We start from the raw sequence: 18,514 nt of genomic DNA on the forward strand, positions 1-18,514 counted from the left end.
CGTACTAATAATCTTGCCGTGGCAAAGCCGCGGATAATGTTTGTTCCGCCTTGGCTGTACTGTATAACTAGAATTTGGAAAATAATAATGTTAACTTAATTATTTTTTTTACCTTTGGTCAATATGTCTTTTAACCAGTAAATAATTGTACAGTTTTTGACAAGACCTCTAGAAAATCAAACATTACGCAGTATGTACCAGTTTCATTTGTTATATCTCATTTCCATACCTTGAAGTCCCCACAGAAGTTGATAGAACTCATTATAACTTGTTGGCAATCTGGAATAGTCAGGGGATGTAGACTTGTTTGCATTCCCTGAAAAGCAACTGAATAATTAATAACTGACATACCAGAAAGTAAGTGTTAACATCAAGGTTTTTAATCTTATGTAACAAAAATAAATAAGATTAAACCCAGTGCTCACGCTGCTGCCAGACATTATCGCCAATGGCGATTATTTTATCCAACTGGCTATTATTTCTTAAAATTGTCTAGAAAAAATGGCGATTATTTTATCCTCCTACATCAAAAAACAAATTGCCTCTTAATGTTGTCCGGCGAATGCGAAACGCCTGGAAATCGGGCCATCAAGCAGGAAAAATCGATAAACGAGATTACCTGTGTACACACTCGACCCAGTGTATCAAAAAACAATTGCCTCTTAATGTTGTCCGGCGAATGCGAAACGCCTGGAAATCGGGCCATCAAGCAGGAAAAATCGATAAACGAGATTACCTGTGTACACACTCGACCCAGTGTATCAAAAAACAATTGCCTCTTAATGTTGTCCGGCGAATGCGAAACGCCTGCAAATCGGGCCATCAAGCACGAATCGATAAACGAGATTACCTGTGTACACACTCGACCCTGTGTATTGTCATACACGCGTCAATAACTTTTGCGACATTGTGGCCTGGAGCGTTTTTCGCAATCAGTGTCCGACAGCAGTGATATATTTCGGAAAAAACGTTTTTAATCTCCCCGTGCTTTACCAATTATCGGTAACTGTTAGATCTTTGATAAATTTTCGCCAATTATTATTTAATCGTCATGAAATCGCCGCTTATATTGTCGGCTGGTTTAGTTTTTCACGCCGTTTTTTCTGCAATTAGATTACGTTGAACATTGCTTGATGAAATAATTATTTTATCGCCATCAACTAATTATCCCCGTAATTACCGCTGTTGTCGTCTGCTTTAACATAATGATTTCAATTTTTAACCAGGTAACCTGGTTTTTCCAATTCAAAGGGACCCGGCATATTCCATGGCCAGCAAACACGTGTTTGGAATTACACTGAGGTGGTGTATTTTAACTCACGCGCTGTGACGTTAATTGATGGAATAAATCATTTACAATTGATATTGGCCTCTGCCTACAATATTGCGGCCGATGGCAAACGTCGTATAAAGAGATAAAGTAGTCGAACGATATGCACATTTTAGATTATGCATATTAATATTTTATATTATGCATATTTCATGTGCAAAACGCGTACAATTTTTCAGATTACCGTTTTCGGATTCTGTATTTTTTCGTCGATTATGATTTTTTTTCTAAGTTCATAATAGCAAAAATAAAATGACGAATACACATGCGGTGATACGGAAGGTGTGGTTGATAATATTTCGAGTTGTATTCACCAAAAATTGCAATTGGAAAAACTATAAAAAATAGTATAGCCCAGGGCTCTGGGTGGGTTGGGGCCTCTGCCCTTAATTCTTATGTGTATGTAACTGGAGCTTAGATCTGGTTTGTTAAGTCACACCCACAACATTGAATGTATTCTTTATTGTAAAGCCATGATAATATTTTATAAGAAAATGACACACTGATATTATGCTTGTTTTTAAGTATTTATTTATATTATAACTTAAAACCAATAGATATACATTTCATAAAACATATATAAAATGAGATTCATTGTTTTTCTTTTTTTTTTTGCCTTCAGTACCGTTTTGCGGAAAAGTCCGCATATGTTTTGGCTATTATTTTTTTAAGGAAAAAAATTATGGCTATTATTTTCTGAAGGCCAGAGTGAGCACTGAAACCCACTAGTTAGAAGGTTTAAAGTTTGTATTTGCCATGTACAACTAAGTTTTTTCTTTCACACTGGAGTGAACTTGTCTTAGTATTATACTTATTCCATTGTTTTGTTCTGTTAAAAATGAACAAAATAGCGACAGAAAAATGTAAGTTGACATGAAGAAAAATCAAAAGAAAGATATAATCATTCTGCATGATTGGCAAAATCAACATCAAAACTAGATCTGGTCACAGTATAAGTGACGAATACACCAAAAGATTGCATTGTAGTATGCAGCAAATGGTAAAAATTATTTCACATAAATTTTTTATTTAAAAGGGATCATGACTTAATCAATTTTTAACCTTGTAAAGAAAATAAAAATTTAACATGCACAACTTTATATCATAAGGACAGATTTGTGTTAACGGAACAATAGACAGACCTCCATGGTGAATCCAGTTAAATCAGCCATTTTTTTCCCTTCTTTATAAAGTACCCGTTGAAGGTACTTTCCCTATTGAAAAAAAACTACAAAGTTCCCAATTGCTGTCTGAAAATTTCCTAAAAGGAAGGAAAATTCCGTCAATTTTGTTCCAAAAGTGCATTATCTGCATGTTAACAAATAAAATGAGCACTTACACTGAACAATTTAAGCCAAAATGAAAATAATTCAATATTTGAGTCAATTTTTGCTTTGTTTTTCGCGCTAATTTTTCCCAACTGGTATTGTACAGATACTTTTCCCAATTGGGGAAGAAAAATCGCTGCAGTTTATGCGCCTTCTTTATAAATGAAGAACATAAATATTTAATACTTCACCACAAATTTCAATATTGTTCCAGAGCACTAATACATGTAAACAAGTTACAAATTGACAGATTTCACAATGTTATTGTGTTACTGACAAGTTGCTAATAGCATTTTTAAACATGCACCAGTTTCAACCACCACTAAATATTGCAAGTTTGTTAATATTCCACACATGGGAAATAAAGATCATTTTCCCCCATCGGCTGTTCTCATGTTGATATGAGGATGGAATTTATGAAGTCGCTTCTGGGAAAACCAGGCTTAACGCATGTGTGAAATGTGTCATCCCAGATAAGCCTGTGTAGTCCGCACAGGCTAATCATTCTGGATTTTTGTTTTAGAAGAGACTTCCTTTAAACACAAAATTCTGTTAAATCAGAGAGTGTCTTTCCAGATTAGCCTGTGAAGACTACATAGGCTAATTTGGGACGACGCTTAAATTTGCTCGCATGCATTAAACCCAGTTTTTTAGAGCGTCACTCAATATATGTCTGCCTTACCTTTTTCCACAGCTCTGTTGAAGACCTCTGACACACACAGAACACGGTAACTCTCATCTTTGCTGTTGTAAAATGTCTCTTCAAACAAGATGGCTACCTATACAAAGATATAAGTCAAGAGGAAGTGACTTGTTACCATTATATTTCTCAAAAACAAGAGGTCCATGATGGCCCTTTAGCCGGGGATTTAATCACCAGTTAATGAACATACCTGAAAACTATGCTGCTAGGGTTTTTTCTAGCCATTTTGGGAAAAATAGTATGGTCAAATTGGGAATTTTTCTAATTGATAAAGGTGGCAACTTTGGGAACTATCTATTAACAAAAGACTAAATTAAAGTTATATATTTTGTATGATGTTCAAAAAATAAAGTTGAGATATAGAGTCTTATAATCATAAGTCATAAGAGACTTTTTTCTTTTCTTTCTTTTTTGGGTAATCAGGATTATTTTTTTAAATTTCGTTTTGGGGTTGGGTCCTTTTGCTTTGGGATCTGGTCTGTTTTAAAGCCTTTTTCAACATAGCAAAAACACCCCTGATGCCGATGTTTAAGAGGCATGACTGGTCCCACATTCCCAAAGCTACAAAGGTTAAACATTTCAAAAACATCTAAATGAATATTAGATCAGGCAAATAAGCCCTCTGTTGTGTAAATTCTTAATAAATAATTTTGACCTTGTATATGGTATACCCAGCAATGTTTTTCCTTCTATAAAGTTTTATAAAGTAGCAGAAAACAGTACTTTCCCAATAGGAAAACAAGAGGCCCATGAAGGCCTGAATCACTCTACTGGCTGGAATCAATAGGGCTCAAGCCCTTGATAGTATGAACAATCTGAGTAAGTTTTAAACAAACAGACCCAAAATGGGAAATTCATCGTATAAACAAGAAGAAACGTAAAATTTAAACTTCAAATGGCTCCTTTTCAACAATAAGTTGGACAAATTTTCTTCAATCTCAATGGGGTTCTGGACCTTGATGATATAAAACATCCGTTGAAGTTTCAAAAGGGTAGAACTTTATATGTAAACAAACAAGAAATGTGTTTGTCGGATACACTAGGTCCCATTCTGCGCCGCTTTGATTTTTTTTACCTTTGACCTTGAAGGATGACCTTGACCTTTTACACTCAAAACATGCAGCTCCATGAGATACACATGCATGCCAAATATGAAGTTGCTATCTTCAATATTGCAAAAGTTATGGCAAAATGTTAAAGATTTTCATTTTTTTCTCAAATTCAAGGGGAGATATATGGACTTATAACTCCGACATTGCTCATTTTCAATAGGGTTTGACTCATCATTTAGATAAAGACACTGTGCAAGTTGGGAAATGATTGAATGAAAACTGTGGACTTTATTGCGTAAACAAGCCTTATTTCACAATTTTCTCAAATTCAAGGGGAGATAATTCTGGACTTTTTACTCTGATGTAACCCATTTTCAATAGGGTTCGAGTCCTCATTAATATCAACACAATGAACAAGTTTGAAAAGAATCAGATGAAAAATGTGGACTTAATCGGATAAACAAGAGAAAGTCTAACACACACACACTGACAGACAGACAAACAGACACCATGCCATCCCATAAGCTCTTCTGGCCTATGGCCAGTAGAGCTAAAAACTACAATTTTCCCAATTGCAGTAAAAAAAATCCCAATTGAAGGTATCCAAATTTAGAAAATAAAATAAAATGCAGCTTTTAGTTAGTTCCCCTATACAACTCTATGGCTTGAACCAACTTATATATAATATTTACAACTTGACAACACTTAGTTATCAATTTTTAAGTATTTGTTAGCAAAAAATAAAAAATATCAATTTCCCAAAGTGAAGAATTCATGACAAATTTGTTAAATTTAAGGGTTTTTCACTCAATTTTTTCCCAAATGGCCTGGTACCGGTACTTTTCCCAAATGAGAAAAAAGAGTCTCTGTATACATTGTACCATTGTAAATACAACAGAAAAATGATACATGTATATGAAAGCGGTGAAATTGGCACCAAGTGTCTGCGTACTGACCTCTTTTGCAACTTTATATCCCTTGCCTAAAATGATCTGCCCTTGAAGAATCTGCACATGCTGAAATGTTTATAAAAAATGAAAACAAAATAACAAGAGCACTGCATAACGGTTGCCATGGCTGCTTAATCTTGTCAGATTTTTTTTAAAGAGGTCAGTCACTTGACCTTTGACCTAGTGACCCAAAATGGGTGTGGCGTGTAGAACTCATCAAGGTGCATCTACATATGAAGTTTCAAAGTTTTAGGTGGAAGCACTTTGATTTAAGAGCCAATGGAAAGGTTTTAGCACGACGCCGGCGGACGGCGAGCAGGCTATGACAATACCTCGGGTTTTCTCAGAAAACAGCCTCGCTAAAAATAGTAAAAACTCTATATACGACCACCTTGTCATTACTACCAACTTGCTATGACAACTACCATTTTCCAGTCCCTAATTTTTCCTTCTATATTTCACTGGTGGATACAGTCACTGATCCGACCAAACCGCTAACAGCTAATGAGCAATTACAATCACTTTAATCAGAAACAATCAACCAAATTGCTCTAAATTGCCACCTGCCAAATAACTTTCACACCTTTCTTGATTTGAGGTTGTGGTTCAATCAGGTTTGTGTTCAAGCCATTTTGACCCAATTAACGACAAGGGTAGAGGGCATTATAGATAGAGTTTATGCAATAATAAGTGTTTGACGTTATGAAAACACGCAAAGCTTGTCTACTGACCTATTGTGTAGACTGCTGTCTGCGATGTTTTGACAAAAGGGATAAACATATGTGAATGTCATTCTGCCGATTTGGTCCATAATTACTGGTAAAACATTGTTTTGAATGGCGACGCAACTAGAATACAACTGTGAATATTTAATGCAACCATCAACTCAATAGTTACCACCTTCTTTTAGCAATCAATGGAATAACCTATCTACAAAGAGAAAATAAATGCATTAGTGAGCAGAGAATTGACTTTGTTTCGACAATTAAAACCATTCCTTATGCATTCGTTGAACGTGTTTACTTGAGTAAATTATGCCTTACGTCAGGAAGCGGCTTTCCTTTGATAACCTCAAACTGTCAATTCACACAGATTTGCGAGACTTTTAATAGGGTCCTCCGTCATTTGTTTACACGTTCAGTATAGAAAAAACACCTGCTAACATGAAAACTATGGATTAAATTATCAAGATAATAACTATTTTGCAAACTGTGATTATATTAATTGGTAAGTATCAGTTTAAAGCATTTTGTTTTTTGTAAATCAACGAGTTTTCCATACAACAACAACTACTTCTACAACCACGTGCGGATCGATCTATCTTGGTTGTTTTTTTTAATTGTATAATTATATATATATATGTACTTGTAATAAATGTAATTTTATTTCAAAATCAGGAAGTCAAACAAAGTAAAATTGATCGTTATCTCGTTTGACACGCAGTTTCCCCGCCGGCCCTCGGCGTTGGCTTATCAATTTTGCCGATCCTTAACCGTGGAGTCCCAAATCATGCAAAGGCCACGTATCGCAGGATTTTCTTAATCTCCCTCGGAGAAACTGCCCCCAGAGTAGCAAGGGAAATTGAGGAAAACGCGTGGACTGTACTGTAGTTAGGATAATTGAGTAAGATGAGAAAAAAGCAAGTGGGCTCTCACTTTGCTAACTTACATGCTTGGTCAGTGAAGTGAAACTGTCATCTTGGTCTGTACTTGCCAATAAAATGTGATCACCAAAGTCAGTTTTGGAAAAGCTTGCATCTTTAACCAGCTCATACTTGGGTACACAGACCTGAAAGAATTGAGAAACAAGTCTGGATTTGTCAAGAATATATACAGGTTTTAAATTGTAAATAATTCAGTTTTGAGCAATAATGAGCAATAAGCAAAGTTGAGTTAAGTATCATTATTGCAAACACAATCATTGCAAAATAAGTATTACTCAGATGATTAAAAAATCAAATCATCTTATATGCCTTTTTATCAAACCCACAACGCATGAAATGCCTTTATTTAAGCCATACCCATCTCAGCTACTGGATTCAACAATATCAATAGTACAGGCTTGGCAAAATTGCCAGTCCGCCGGTCCTGACCGGCAGATTTCCATGTCGGTCCTGGCAACCAGCAAAATGTGAAATGAATGCAAACAAATCATACTTTTTTCAAAGTTGAAAATTTGAACAGCAAACCCCATACTACATCATGCAAATGAAATCGCTCATTGTTTTGATGTTTGCAATAAGTTTGTTACGTACAATAAGCAAATCAAACTAGTTACACAACACCTACTTCAAACTCAGTCGCAAAATTGGAAACTGCTTTCTTACAAAAAAGATCTAGATAGCTTTGACATATTTTTTGAGTAGATAAAGACATTCAAATATGAATTTATTTATGAAGCACGGCTTTTAAAAGGTTGTTCATTAAATATAAACAATGTTCTAGTGATATCTTTATAACATGCACTCGTCATAGGCCTCCAAAAATGTTATCATTTTACATTGTACAAGTTAGTGTCCATTAACCGCAATTTTATTTTTGATATTTCTTCTTACTTTAGTTCACCTTGTTATAATGCCTACATGGATATCATTGGTCAGTTAAAAATAGTTTGACCAATTAGATGCCCTGTTATTATGCAAATTATGCAGCATGTACAATGTCGCGTCATGTGCATAGCAAGCGTTTTTGTATTAAGCGTTGTTTAAACAAGCACACACTACGTCAAGCGGTTTACACATGTTTAGTGGCAATATATCATCAAATCTATAAAAAAAAGTCACTTACGACGAAATTTATTTCATACTTTAGAAAAATGGCAACGTTTGTTGTAAAAGAAATGATTCAGCACTTTAATCATCAATATTTACCAGAAAGTGCTTTTAAAAATGGGATTATCGGGGAATGAATAGCAGTCTTCGAAATTAGCTTTGAAAAGTTACATGCCAGTCGGACCAGTTACTTAAGAATTTTTACATGCCCAACATATTTTTTACATGCCCAAACATTTTTATTCCAAAATGTAACAAACCACAACATTTTTGCACTTAAATGCTACACATAGTAAAGCAGAACATTTGTTTCAACAGTAGTGAATACAATGACATCTAATCAGTCACTAGAATAAAGACGGTTGATCGTTACACCAGAGCGCTTGGAAAGAGCGTTCTCTGGTGTCCTCGTACGGTTTCTTGGCTTCCTTTTCTATTAATCATTGTCAATTTTCTATTTTGGAAGTGCTTTACCGGGCTTAGCCCCATCAACATACATTAGATACTACATAGCCTCTATGTCGACAATGACATTTGTTGACATTGACGAAAACAGAAGCGTATTACTTGATTGAAATTATCGATTAAAAAAGCATCTACTCTATTACTATCTAAAAAAAACGTCGATAAGAACTGAATGTGACCGAAATGCATCGGTCAAAAACAATAACGATGAAGTGAGCAAGCAGGTGCGTGTTGTTATAACAATCGAATTTCATTGTTTTACAACCTCCAAAATTGAAAAATAGATTTGCAAATATCAAGAACTTACGATTTTTTTTATAAACTGTCAATTGGCTTCAATAATTAACATACCTGGCGGGCCACAATCGTGAATTTTTGTATGAGCCTGGCATTAATTATACTCGCAACGGGTAATCGGGCATGTGCTAATTTCGAAGACTGGAATAGAAACTTGAAAAGCAGTAAGTATCAGGGTCCTCTTTTTGCACTTTTTACCGCCGAATATCGGCGGCTTCCCCCATGGAAAAAGTATACTTTTTCCCCCTTTTCAGCTGAAAAATTCCCCCTCCAAAAAAAAAAAAAAATTAAAAAAAAATAAAAACTTTTATACCCATGTTGCCAGCTGGTACATGTATAATGCTGCTAACCTTTGATTAAATGTATATTAATGTAAATCACATTAAAATATAGCAATTTCAAGTGTTGAATGGTTGGTGAAAAGATCTTTTAAAATTCCTTTTTTCGCCCAAAACGACGTGAAATTCCCCCTCATGAGGGATGTGGGTGGCTTCCCCTGGTGGCAAGAGAGGCCCTGACAGTATGCAGTAATAGAGTCAGGTTGGGGAATCATTCGAATCGGAATTTTACTATATTGCGGGAAAGTTTTAAAACAATTATTAAAAATGTCCTTATAAATGACTTTTATAGCTCGAGTTTTTTTCTTGTAGAGTCATTGTGCACCAAATGACGTCTTTTGACGCTTTTTTCTTTGAGTTATAACGCACCACAGAACGTCAATTGACACTTTAAATTAAAAAAAAAATCAACATCGGGAGGGAACATCTTCCCGAAGCCACCCCTTTAAGCCCCGGGTTGCCTGAAAAAATTCCTGTTGAAAGCACTGCTGTTACATATTTCGAATCTATTAACACCGAAAAAATGTTATCTTATTAGGATAAAGCCAGCGATTTTCCTCCTTCTTTATAAAGTACCGGTAAACGGTACTTTCCCAATCGAACGAAAATTCCCAAATTCCCAAAACGGTACTTTCCCAATCGAGCGAAAATTCCCAAATTCCCAATCGGCATCTGGAAAAATCCCAATCAGCGTCCGAATTTTTTCTCAAAACGATAGAAAGTTTCGTAAAAAAACCAACTTTCTGCGAGCGAACAAAGAAAATCGTATAGTTGTGTGTAACCACGCGCTCGGTTAATTTCGGGTTTTATTATTCTGCGCATTCAATCAATAGAGTTGTTACTGTTTCCGGTTCTTTTGCCAGGCAGCCAGCGTACTGTTTTACGTCGGTTTGTAACCTTATCGTAGTTTGAAATGAGTCATAATAGCAAATATTATGCCAAAAAACCAATCGGAACCATCTATCACAGGACACATTGATAGCAATAATGATGCTGTGCAGGGAGGGATGCAAGCAACTGAGTGATGATCAAACATCAAAGATTGTTGAAATTTTCACAAAAATGAAAGAGAGAGACATTGCTTTAAAAGAGATTAAAACAACTAGTAATTGATTTGGTGTGTTCTTTATAATATTTTGTTATTTATATAAACTTTATAACTTAATGGTCATTAAGGCATGCCTGCAAATGATTATTTAAATGGGTATGTTCAATTAAGTATGAACTGTATGATGTATTCAATAAGACCCAAACTTCACGACGCGATTTTCCCAATTTCAGGATTTCACGACTCGATTTTTCCCAATTTTGAGGTTTTCACGACTCAATTTTTCCCAATCAGACCGGTACGGGTACTTTTCCCAATTGGACAAGGAAAATCGCTGAAAGCACTGGCAGTGGCTTGTTGTGCTAAAATAAAGGGTTTATGTTAATGTTAATAGTTGTGTATTTTTTTGGTCCGGCTAAATTTTCTCCGGACAGGCACATTTTCTGAAATGCCTGTTGGTATGACCAGCAGATTTTTCCAAATTTGCCAAGCCTGTAATAAGCACAACATTTATTTTTCTGGTCTTATACTTACAATCAAGTGACTGCTTGAAGCCTGATCAAGAAGCAGATGATAGTTCTTCTCGAGGGCTGTGTAGAAAGGATTGTCATACAAGTCTTCATCATAACGTGACATTGTCATTTGGTTATGACTGTATGTCCCATTCTGAAAGGTGTGGATAACAGGTAAACATTTTCCGGGGAAGTGTTTGCTGGGGTCTATAAAACTGGGAACTTGACAAAATCAACAGATGTTTCTGTTCTTCTTGTATGACTTTTACATTTTCTTTTTGTTCTGGAACATCAACATGAATTGTTTTACAGCAATTACGGTCAGTCAACCAATTTAGAATAACCCGGCAAAAAGTTAATTCTTTTGACCACAATAATTTCTTTCGGGATATAGTGTCAATGTGAGATGTAAAAATAAATGGTAAAATTAATTATGTATGATAACAGGTTAGGCCAGACGGCATATGCAGATTTTTCTCAAAAATAGCCAATTGAAGTTCAATACTGTTCATCCTCCGGAGAATTATTCAAAATCATTCAACGTACAAAATTTGTATTTCAAAACATTGTCATGGCATTTGTTTTCAATTAGTAAAAATATTATTTGAAAATAATAAAGCCTTCTATATCCATATGAACATTTCAAAACATACCTCATACAATCAGTTCCGGTTAACTTTTTGCTGCATTTATCCCCCCTGTCAGCATAATACAAAAGCTTTTTTGCTAAAACTGTGCTAATTTATTTTTTTACCTTATGTATACATTAGACACTTATCATTTTGTTTTTATTGGGGCATTATGATTATGGAAAATTAAATACAAATTGATCGGAACTGCTGATTAACCGCAAGTGGTTGACAAACTGTAATTATGCTGTGAACTTAAAATGACAACACTTATGCAGATGGTAAACATTTTGAAAATCATCAAAGAACTTACACTGTATCATCATAATCTTTATATTATCTCGTTATTTTAATTTGATTTTTATCACATGATAAGAGAACGTTCCTGTCACTCTAATCAAAGAGCGTCTGCAGGAGTCGGATGATATTCATTCATTATTTGCGAGATTTTTGCGACAAAATCAATATATTTTTCAACAATACATGTTTAGATAAAGATGAAACAGAATTAAGATTTAAAATGTTCATCTCCTTATGTACTACCTTATCTTTAAAAAAATCTGATGTGATTAATGTCTGGCGTTGAATGGACTTGCAAGCGTTTTGTAAAGACGAGAAGTACGTAAATATCTCACCTTGTAAGAAACCCATTTCGTGGGGCAATTGTCGTGTTATGGCGTCTATCTATCTATCTTCGGATACTGTTGAACTCCCCTTTCGGGTATTATAAACAGATCGCGCTGTCAGTGAAAGAAAAAGATTTATACAATATTGTACAATAAAAGTATTGACAGTGAGACGTCAAAGAAAGAAAGTAAGACTGAAACAAAGTTTGAAAGTGTTAGTATATGTATAGACAAGAGTTAAAATCAGGTTTAAAACACAATCTGCCGCAACTAATTGTATGAAATTTGGCTTAATGCCAGCTTGAAGGATTCAAACGTTGGCAGGAGGACAATTTTTGGTGGGAGGTTGTATCATAGTATGACAGTGCTGGGAAAATAAGAAAATTTATAATAGTTAGCTAAAGTGTGAATCTGCCTATAAGCTAAAGGATGTGTATGGCGAGTCAATCTCATGGGTTTTTCAGAATATGTGGGGACGGGGACAGCTACTAATGAGTGGAAAATTTTGTAAAATAATACTATTTTAGTATCAGTCCATCTGTTCTCTCTAGAGATCTTATACCGGGTGACTGTTGCATGTCTGAGTCACTATCATAAGTGGAATATCTGTAATGTAGCCATCTGATTGCTCTTCTCTGAACAATTTCGATTTGATTGATGTTTTGTTTTGTGTATAGCGACCAGACTGGAGACGAGTATTCTACTTGAGGCATGAAAAGAGTTTTATTGGCAGTTTGTTTTACTTTTTTGTTTGTAGTTTGGATATTACGTTTTAGGAAACCAAGTGTTCTATTTGCTGTTGTACATATTCTATTAATGTGAGTGCTGACAGAAAGGTCTTTGGAAAAGTCTACTCCTACGTATTTTGAACTTGGTACGGTTTCAAGGATATGGCCATGCAATAAATAAGTATGTTTGAGTTTATGTTTTCTTCCATTTATGTTAAGGACTTCGCATTTACTGAGGTTAAAATGCATTTCCCATTTGGTTTCCAATTGTTCCAAGGTATTAAGATCTTGCTGTAATTGGTTGCAATCATTAAGATTGTTGATCGTGAGATAAACAGCAGTGTCATCGGCGAAGAGACTGACTTGGGATCTTACATGATCTGGTACGTTGTTTATGTAGAGAAGGAATAAGAGGGGGCATAAGACAGAGCCTTGGGCACACCAGATGTCACAGGAACTTCATCAGATTTCTCGCCCTCCAGAACGACAACTTGAGTTCGACCTATTAGGAAAGAACGGATCAAGTCAAGAGAACAGCCTCTAATACCATGTTCATGAAGTTTATAGAGAAGTTTAGAATGGCTGACGTTATCAAAAGCCTTGCTAAAGTCCAGAGGAATAAGATCTGACTGCTGGCCTGCAACAAGGGTTCTCGCAAGGTCATCTACCAGTTGGATGAGTTGCGTTTCGCAGGAACGGCGCTCCCTTAAACCATGTTGGAGATCATATAATATATTGTATCTGGTAAAATGAGCAAAGATGTTAGATGCTTTGATATGTTCAGTAAATTATTAAAGAAAACAAGTCAGAGGAATAGGACGAAAGTTTGATTGGTCACTTTGGGGTCCGTTTTTTATAGAGGGGGGGGGGGACACATTTCCCTTTCTCCAATCAGATGATAAGATAATAATTAGAAACTAATGTTTAAGCCATACAAGACGGTTTATTGGTTCATGTGTTGTAAATTGATAGGGCGACAATTCCTTCAAAAAATAACACGATCTCTAAAGCTTTACATTTACAATGGAGAGGTGATTCTAAAAACAGTTTTAAACAAATCGTTGCTAAAAGCAGGAGTTGAGCACATAATATTTTATATAATGTAAATTACTCCTTAAAAGATAACTCAACAGCGAAACCTTGACAATATGCCCTGAGGCACTAATAGATAATAATTTTGTAAACGTTTACAAAAACCACAAGCGTAATGTAGGAAGGTTTGCGCACAGAATTATAAGACAGACTGAAGCACGCACAGACGCCTACCTTTTACGAGAGATAACCATAACCTATTTTGTTTATTTAAATAGCATGTTTTGGTATCGAAACTTGGGGATATTAAATCACTGCACCTCTTGTCAATTTATGTATTGCCTGAAACCAAGAAACCATTCTATTTTATGTTTTTTCATGATTGCTTCCCAATCTAAACTAGTTTAAACTATTATATAAACGGGAATAAAACAATGAAAATACGATTATTTTCAATTCGATATCAGTTAGGACTGCCACATGACCAGAGTAAAACATTTAATCTTCTTATCTTTAAAAAAAACCTTCAGTCAGTCAGTGCAAATGTAATTGCATCTGGTCCGATCTTTAGGTCTCCAATGTCAAGGTCACGACCCGTGTATAACTGGGACCAATTTGGACACTCACAACCCCGCCCCACGTCCAGCCCTTGGGAATCCAGGAGCTGGAGAGTCCCTCTCTCAACACGCCACACTGACCATGGAGGGAAATAATATAAAAAAAGAATATGTTCTGGGTCTATTGCATGTTCGTAAAGTGTAACACCAGATTATCCTGAGACGATACTTTCTGCTTTACGCAATTCATTAAGCCCAGTTTTCCCAGAACGCGGCTCATATAGTCCAATATAACAACTAAAACTTACATTGTTAAACACAAGCGCATTTCATATCTACAGGTTATCTCATGAGGCGAAACACACTCTACAATAAAGGAAAATTATCAAATTGAAAGAAGCAGTGACCTCAACATGACAAGACGTACTCAGCACCAAGTTGTAGACACACACAATGAATAGATATCAGTAGACACACTACAGAAATATGCTGAACGAAGAACATAAAGTTGTATGAAAGATGAACTGTGTTTGTGAAAGACAATCAACCATACATTGAAGTGTTTAGGAAACAGTCGGACAACTGTTAATTAACAGACAATTCAGAGGCTCGTTACTTTGCAAAATATCAATGGACCAGAACAACAAGCCTTGCTCTGAAAGCCATTTCAGGTACAATCACATACCAATATCCAGATAAGTATCTGAAATCGTTTCGGAAACAATCCGGAAGTGCTATTTTGGAGAAATTATTAATTTCAAGGCCCGTAACTTAGTTACAAAAATGAATCGGGCCAAAACTATAACCTGATCTTTAAGTCATGTGTGTAGAATCGCACACCACAAATAAGGTTAGTATCTAAAAGCACTTAGGACAACAAGTCCGGAAAATGTTAATTTAAAAAACAAGCTTAGTCCAAGACACGCAACTTCATCAAAAATCAATTGATGAACTTGAACTATTAGTTATGAAGGAAGACTCACATATCTAAAACAAGGCAAATACCTGAAAATCATGTAAATTTCTGAAAGCGTTTAGGAAAGTAACTCCGGAAACGGAATGTCGGACGTACAGACAGACGGACGGATGAAAAGTGAGACTGCTATATATTATCCTGCCGGGGGCATGAACAACAGCTAACAAGAGGATGAAATGCAAAATAACGTCAAGCAAAATATACTAGCGGACAAGTGGAACCCTATCACATTTGTACGGTACACACTAACTAATACTTTAGGCTATTTTAAACAACACATGAAAGACATGGAAATATGGCCTAAAAATCATCAATAAATGATCACAATGACCGTCTCAGGCCGATTGCAAATTCCTTGAATGTGTATTGTTTATTTTGATTTTGTGTAACTCTTTCAGTACTGGAACCTCAGAACGTGGCGTCTCATCAGGATCCAAACTGTTTGCTATTCTGAGAGTATTCTTTGAAAAAAATGCAAGAAAATGATAATTTTAGAAATTCAGCAGACGACATTTTAGCAGACGACAAATTTCCCAGCATGCAAAGGGTTTAAAGGCAGACTATGATTAACTATATATCGTTTATCTGCGCATACATCCAGCATGAAGCAAGAAATTACAGCTTCATGAAAGCATCAGTTCTCTCAGAATGGTCGTCAAGGTAAACATATTTCTTCTTGAAAAAAGAGAATTAAGCATGAAATATACAACGATTGCTGCTATGTTTGACTAATGGAGAAACAACAATGTGCACTGAGTTTAAAGTGAGATTTCGTAAACGTGAATACGTCTCAATCCTGATCATGAAAATTGCACTTTGTTAAGCTAAATTTACATTTATATAAACATATGCTATTCAAAATTTGCTAAGGATAACTTTTTATAGTATGTGCAATTTGAAGTTCAACCCTAGCTAGATTCAGCCAGCGTCACGCATCTATGATAAATTAATGCATACAAATAAAATAGAAAACACACAATCTAATATCAAAACCTGCAAAATAACAATTTAAAATGAACGTAATCCAAAAGTGAAGATAATGTGAAAATAAAAAGTGATTCTTAGCAAATTGTGAGTAATTTTGAGGTGTTTTGACAAATAAAAGGAAGATGATGATCATTACAAGCCTCGCACGCTATCCAAAATTATGTTATTCCACTGCTTCAAAGTGTCGCATTATTTGCGATATTTTTGACAGCTTCGTGACTTGAAATGCATATTAACTTATTTAAACATTAAATCAAAAGACTTTTCTTCTATCACCTGTCTTTGTTGTGTATGTGTTATTTGTGTAACACTGTGTACGACTATTATTTGTTTCGTATAAATCAAGTAACATGTATTTATACATAAATGTACGAGGTCCCATAATAATGTTGAGATTTATACTGACGGGTTCGAAAAACTTATATCAAGATGAATATAAAACTCATATGTAGATGCACACGCTGTTGACCTTTTTAGAACGATACGCAATTTGAACGCATTGCTTTATTATTGCGATGCAATGTCTACACTCAATCTCTACGAGTTACAGTTCACCATAAACCAGTATATATATATATATATATATATATATATATATGTAATACATTGCCCAAATAAAACTGTCAAATAGCCCGATTAGTGTCTTTATTAATTTAAAATCGGGTTTTTAATACATGATAATATTTTAAATATGCATAAACATGTTACTAACAGCGCTAAATTTGATAAATGCTTACGTGCAAGTGACAAAGTAAGACGGCACGTGATTATATCAAGTGACTTTATCAGCGTGATACGTGTTTATATACTCTAAGCAGCCGGGTTAGTCCATTGAACGGAAACAACCTCTTGTTTGGGACTTTGAAGCATTGAACTGTGAAATCGACATTCTATATTTATTAAAACGCTCAACATAACTACAATCACTTAATCGCATACATGTTCACGCGCTTGTGATGCCTTTAAACAGCACTTAACAATTCTAATTTGATATGCTGACATCATCCTGATCAAATAATTGTATTTAACGAACTGTGCAATTAATTGTGTGTGTCTCAGTTGTAGTTTTAGTAATAATGAAGCAAAAATGATTAATATCAACAGTCGGGTTAAAACGAGGATGATTAAGATAATATAGTTTGAAAGATATGATGATACTAGGAGTTGAGTTTGGGGTTGTCGGTTGATGATAAACCAAATATATACGTTGACTATGTAACCCCCAACAGATAATGTTAACAGTGTTACTCTCGTTGAACAAATCAATACCGGACAAACTGCATACTATTATTTCAAGCAAAATACTACTCTTAGCTCTACATATAATACACAGTTGTGTTATGTAAAGGAAACAAGTGCAGTTTTTACTTGCCAAACGATTAACGCGTTGCATCAAGTCATTCGCGATGTCAATCGATAACAATACCGAGAGTGTTTCTTGAAATAAACGCAAGCAGCCGAGTTGCTGGGTTTGGTATGCAACACTTTCACAACAAACACGATACTTGATGACTCATCCTACGGTCGTTTTAACTGTTTCACGTTTCAAGATGATTGATAAGGACTTTCTGTATGATTACTCTATTATGGCTGCATAGTTCACTTTGGTAGGGAGGCAGGCGAACGTACGCATGCGCCGAGAGAGTCATTTTATGTCAATGGGTTTGCAAACGTAATGGCCCCTTACTTCAAAAACAAGAGTTACTTCACAGTAACAAACTGTTGCATGCAAACATCCCGTCGGCTTCCGATCGCACTGAACTAGTGTCGGGCCGGGGTTTAAATTTATTTTGGCCTCGTAGGACATTACACGTGTGATGTTTGCGCTATCCTTTGTAAATGGGTGTGTACCTGTATTACCCCCTTTTGAACATCTAGGAGCCCCTTCAGTAGCAAGCAAGTGCGCATTCAACTCCCCCCGGCAACATGTCTGGATTACCTATTTCCGGGCCGGGTTGAACTTAGGTTAAGCGACATAGTGCACGGGGACCTCACGTTGGCCATCAATCGAGCTGACGAGCATGCTTATCTTGATTTGAATAAGGGTGGGCACCAGAGACACTTATTTTATGCCGTGTGCTATTTCCATTTAATGGGTATGCAATTGGCTTGGCTCCTTCCTGAAAAAACAAAATATAACTCGGTAGCGACGTGGTACATACATACCTCCCATTCTTCGCTTGTGA

The 18,514-nt window shown here is 35.6% G+C and overlaps 1 protein-coding gene across 12 annotated transcripts in view; it reads right to left on the minus strand.

Moving 5' to 3' along the window:
• LOC127845441 (ankyrin repeat domain-containing protein 27-like) overlaps positions 1-18,514 on the minus strand; it is a 339,366-nt gene that overhangs the window by 45,656 nt on the left and 275,196 nt on the right. For 4 of the 12 annotated variants that reach the window (XM_052376348.1, XM_052376346.1, XM_052376344.1 and 1 more), the window contains 4 exons: positions 7,032-7,151; positions 5,370-5,429; positions 3,341-3,437; positions 230-316 (listed from right to left, as the gene is read on the minus strand). The exons of 3 other annotated variants lie outside the window; for them this stretch is intronic. In XM_052376348.1, the coding sequence (XP_052232308.1) occupies positions 230-316; positions 3,341-3,437; positions 5,370-5,429; positions 7,032-7,151 (364 nt within the window). Of the gene's footprint in view, positions 1-229; positions 317-3,340; positions 3,438-5,369; positions 5,430-7,031; positions 7,152-10,815; positions 10,948-11,735; positions 11,886-18,514 lie in introns of those variants that run through there. 5 more of the 12 variants (XM_052376342.1, XM_052376343.1, XM_052376350.1 and 2 more) reach the window with 3 other exon arrangements.

Source organism: Dreissena polymorpha, chromosome 9 (genome assembly GCF_020536995.1).
Source record: "Dreissena polymorpha isolate Duluth1 chromosome 9, UMN_Dpol_1.0, whole genome shotgun sequence".
NCBI classification, from domain to species: Eukaryota; Metazoa; Mollusca; class Bivalvia; order Myida; family Dreissenidae; genus Dreissena; species Dreissena polymorpha.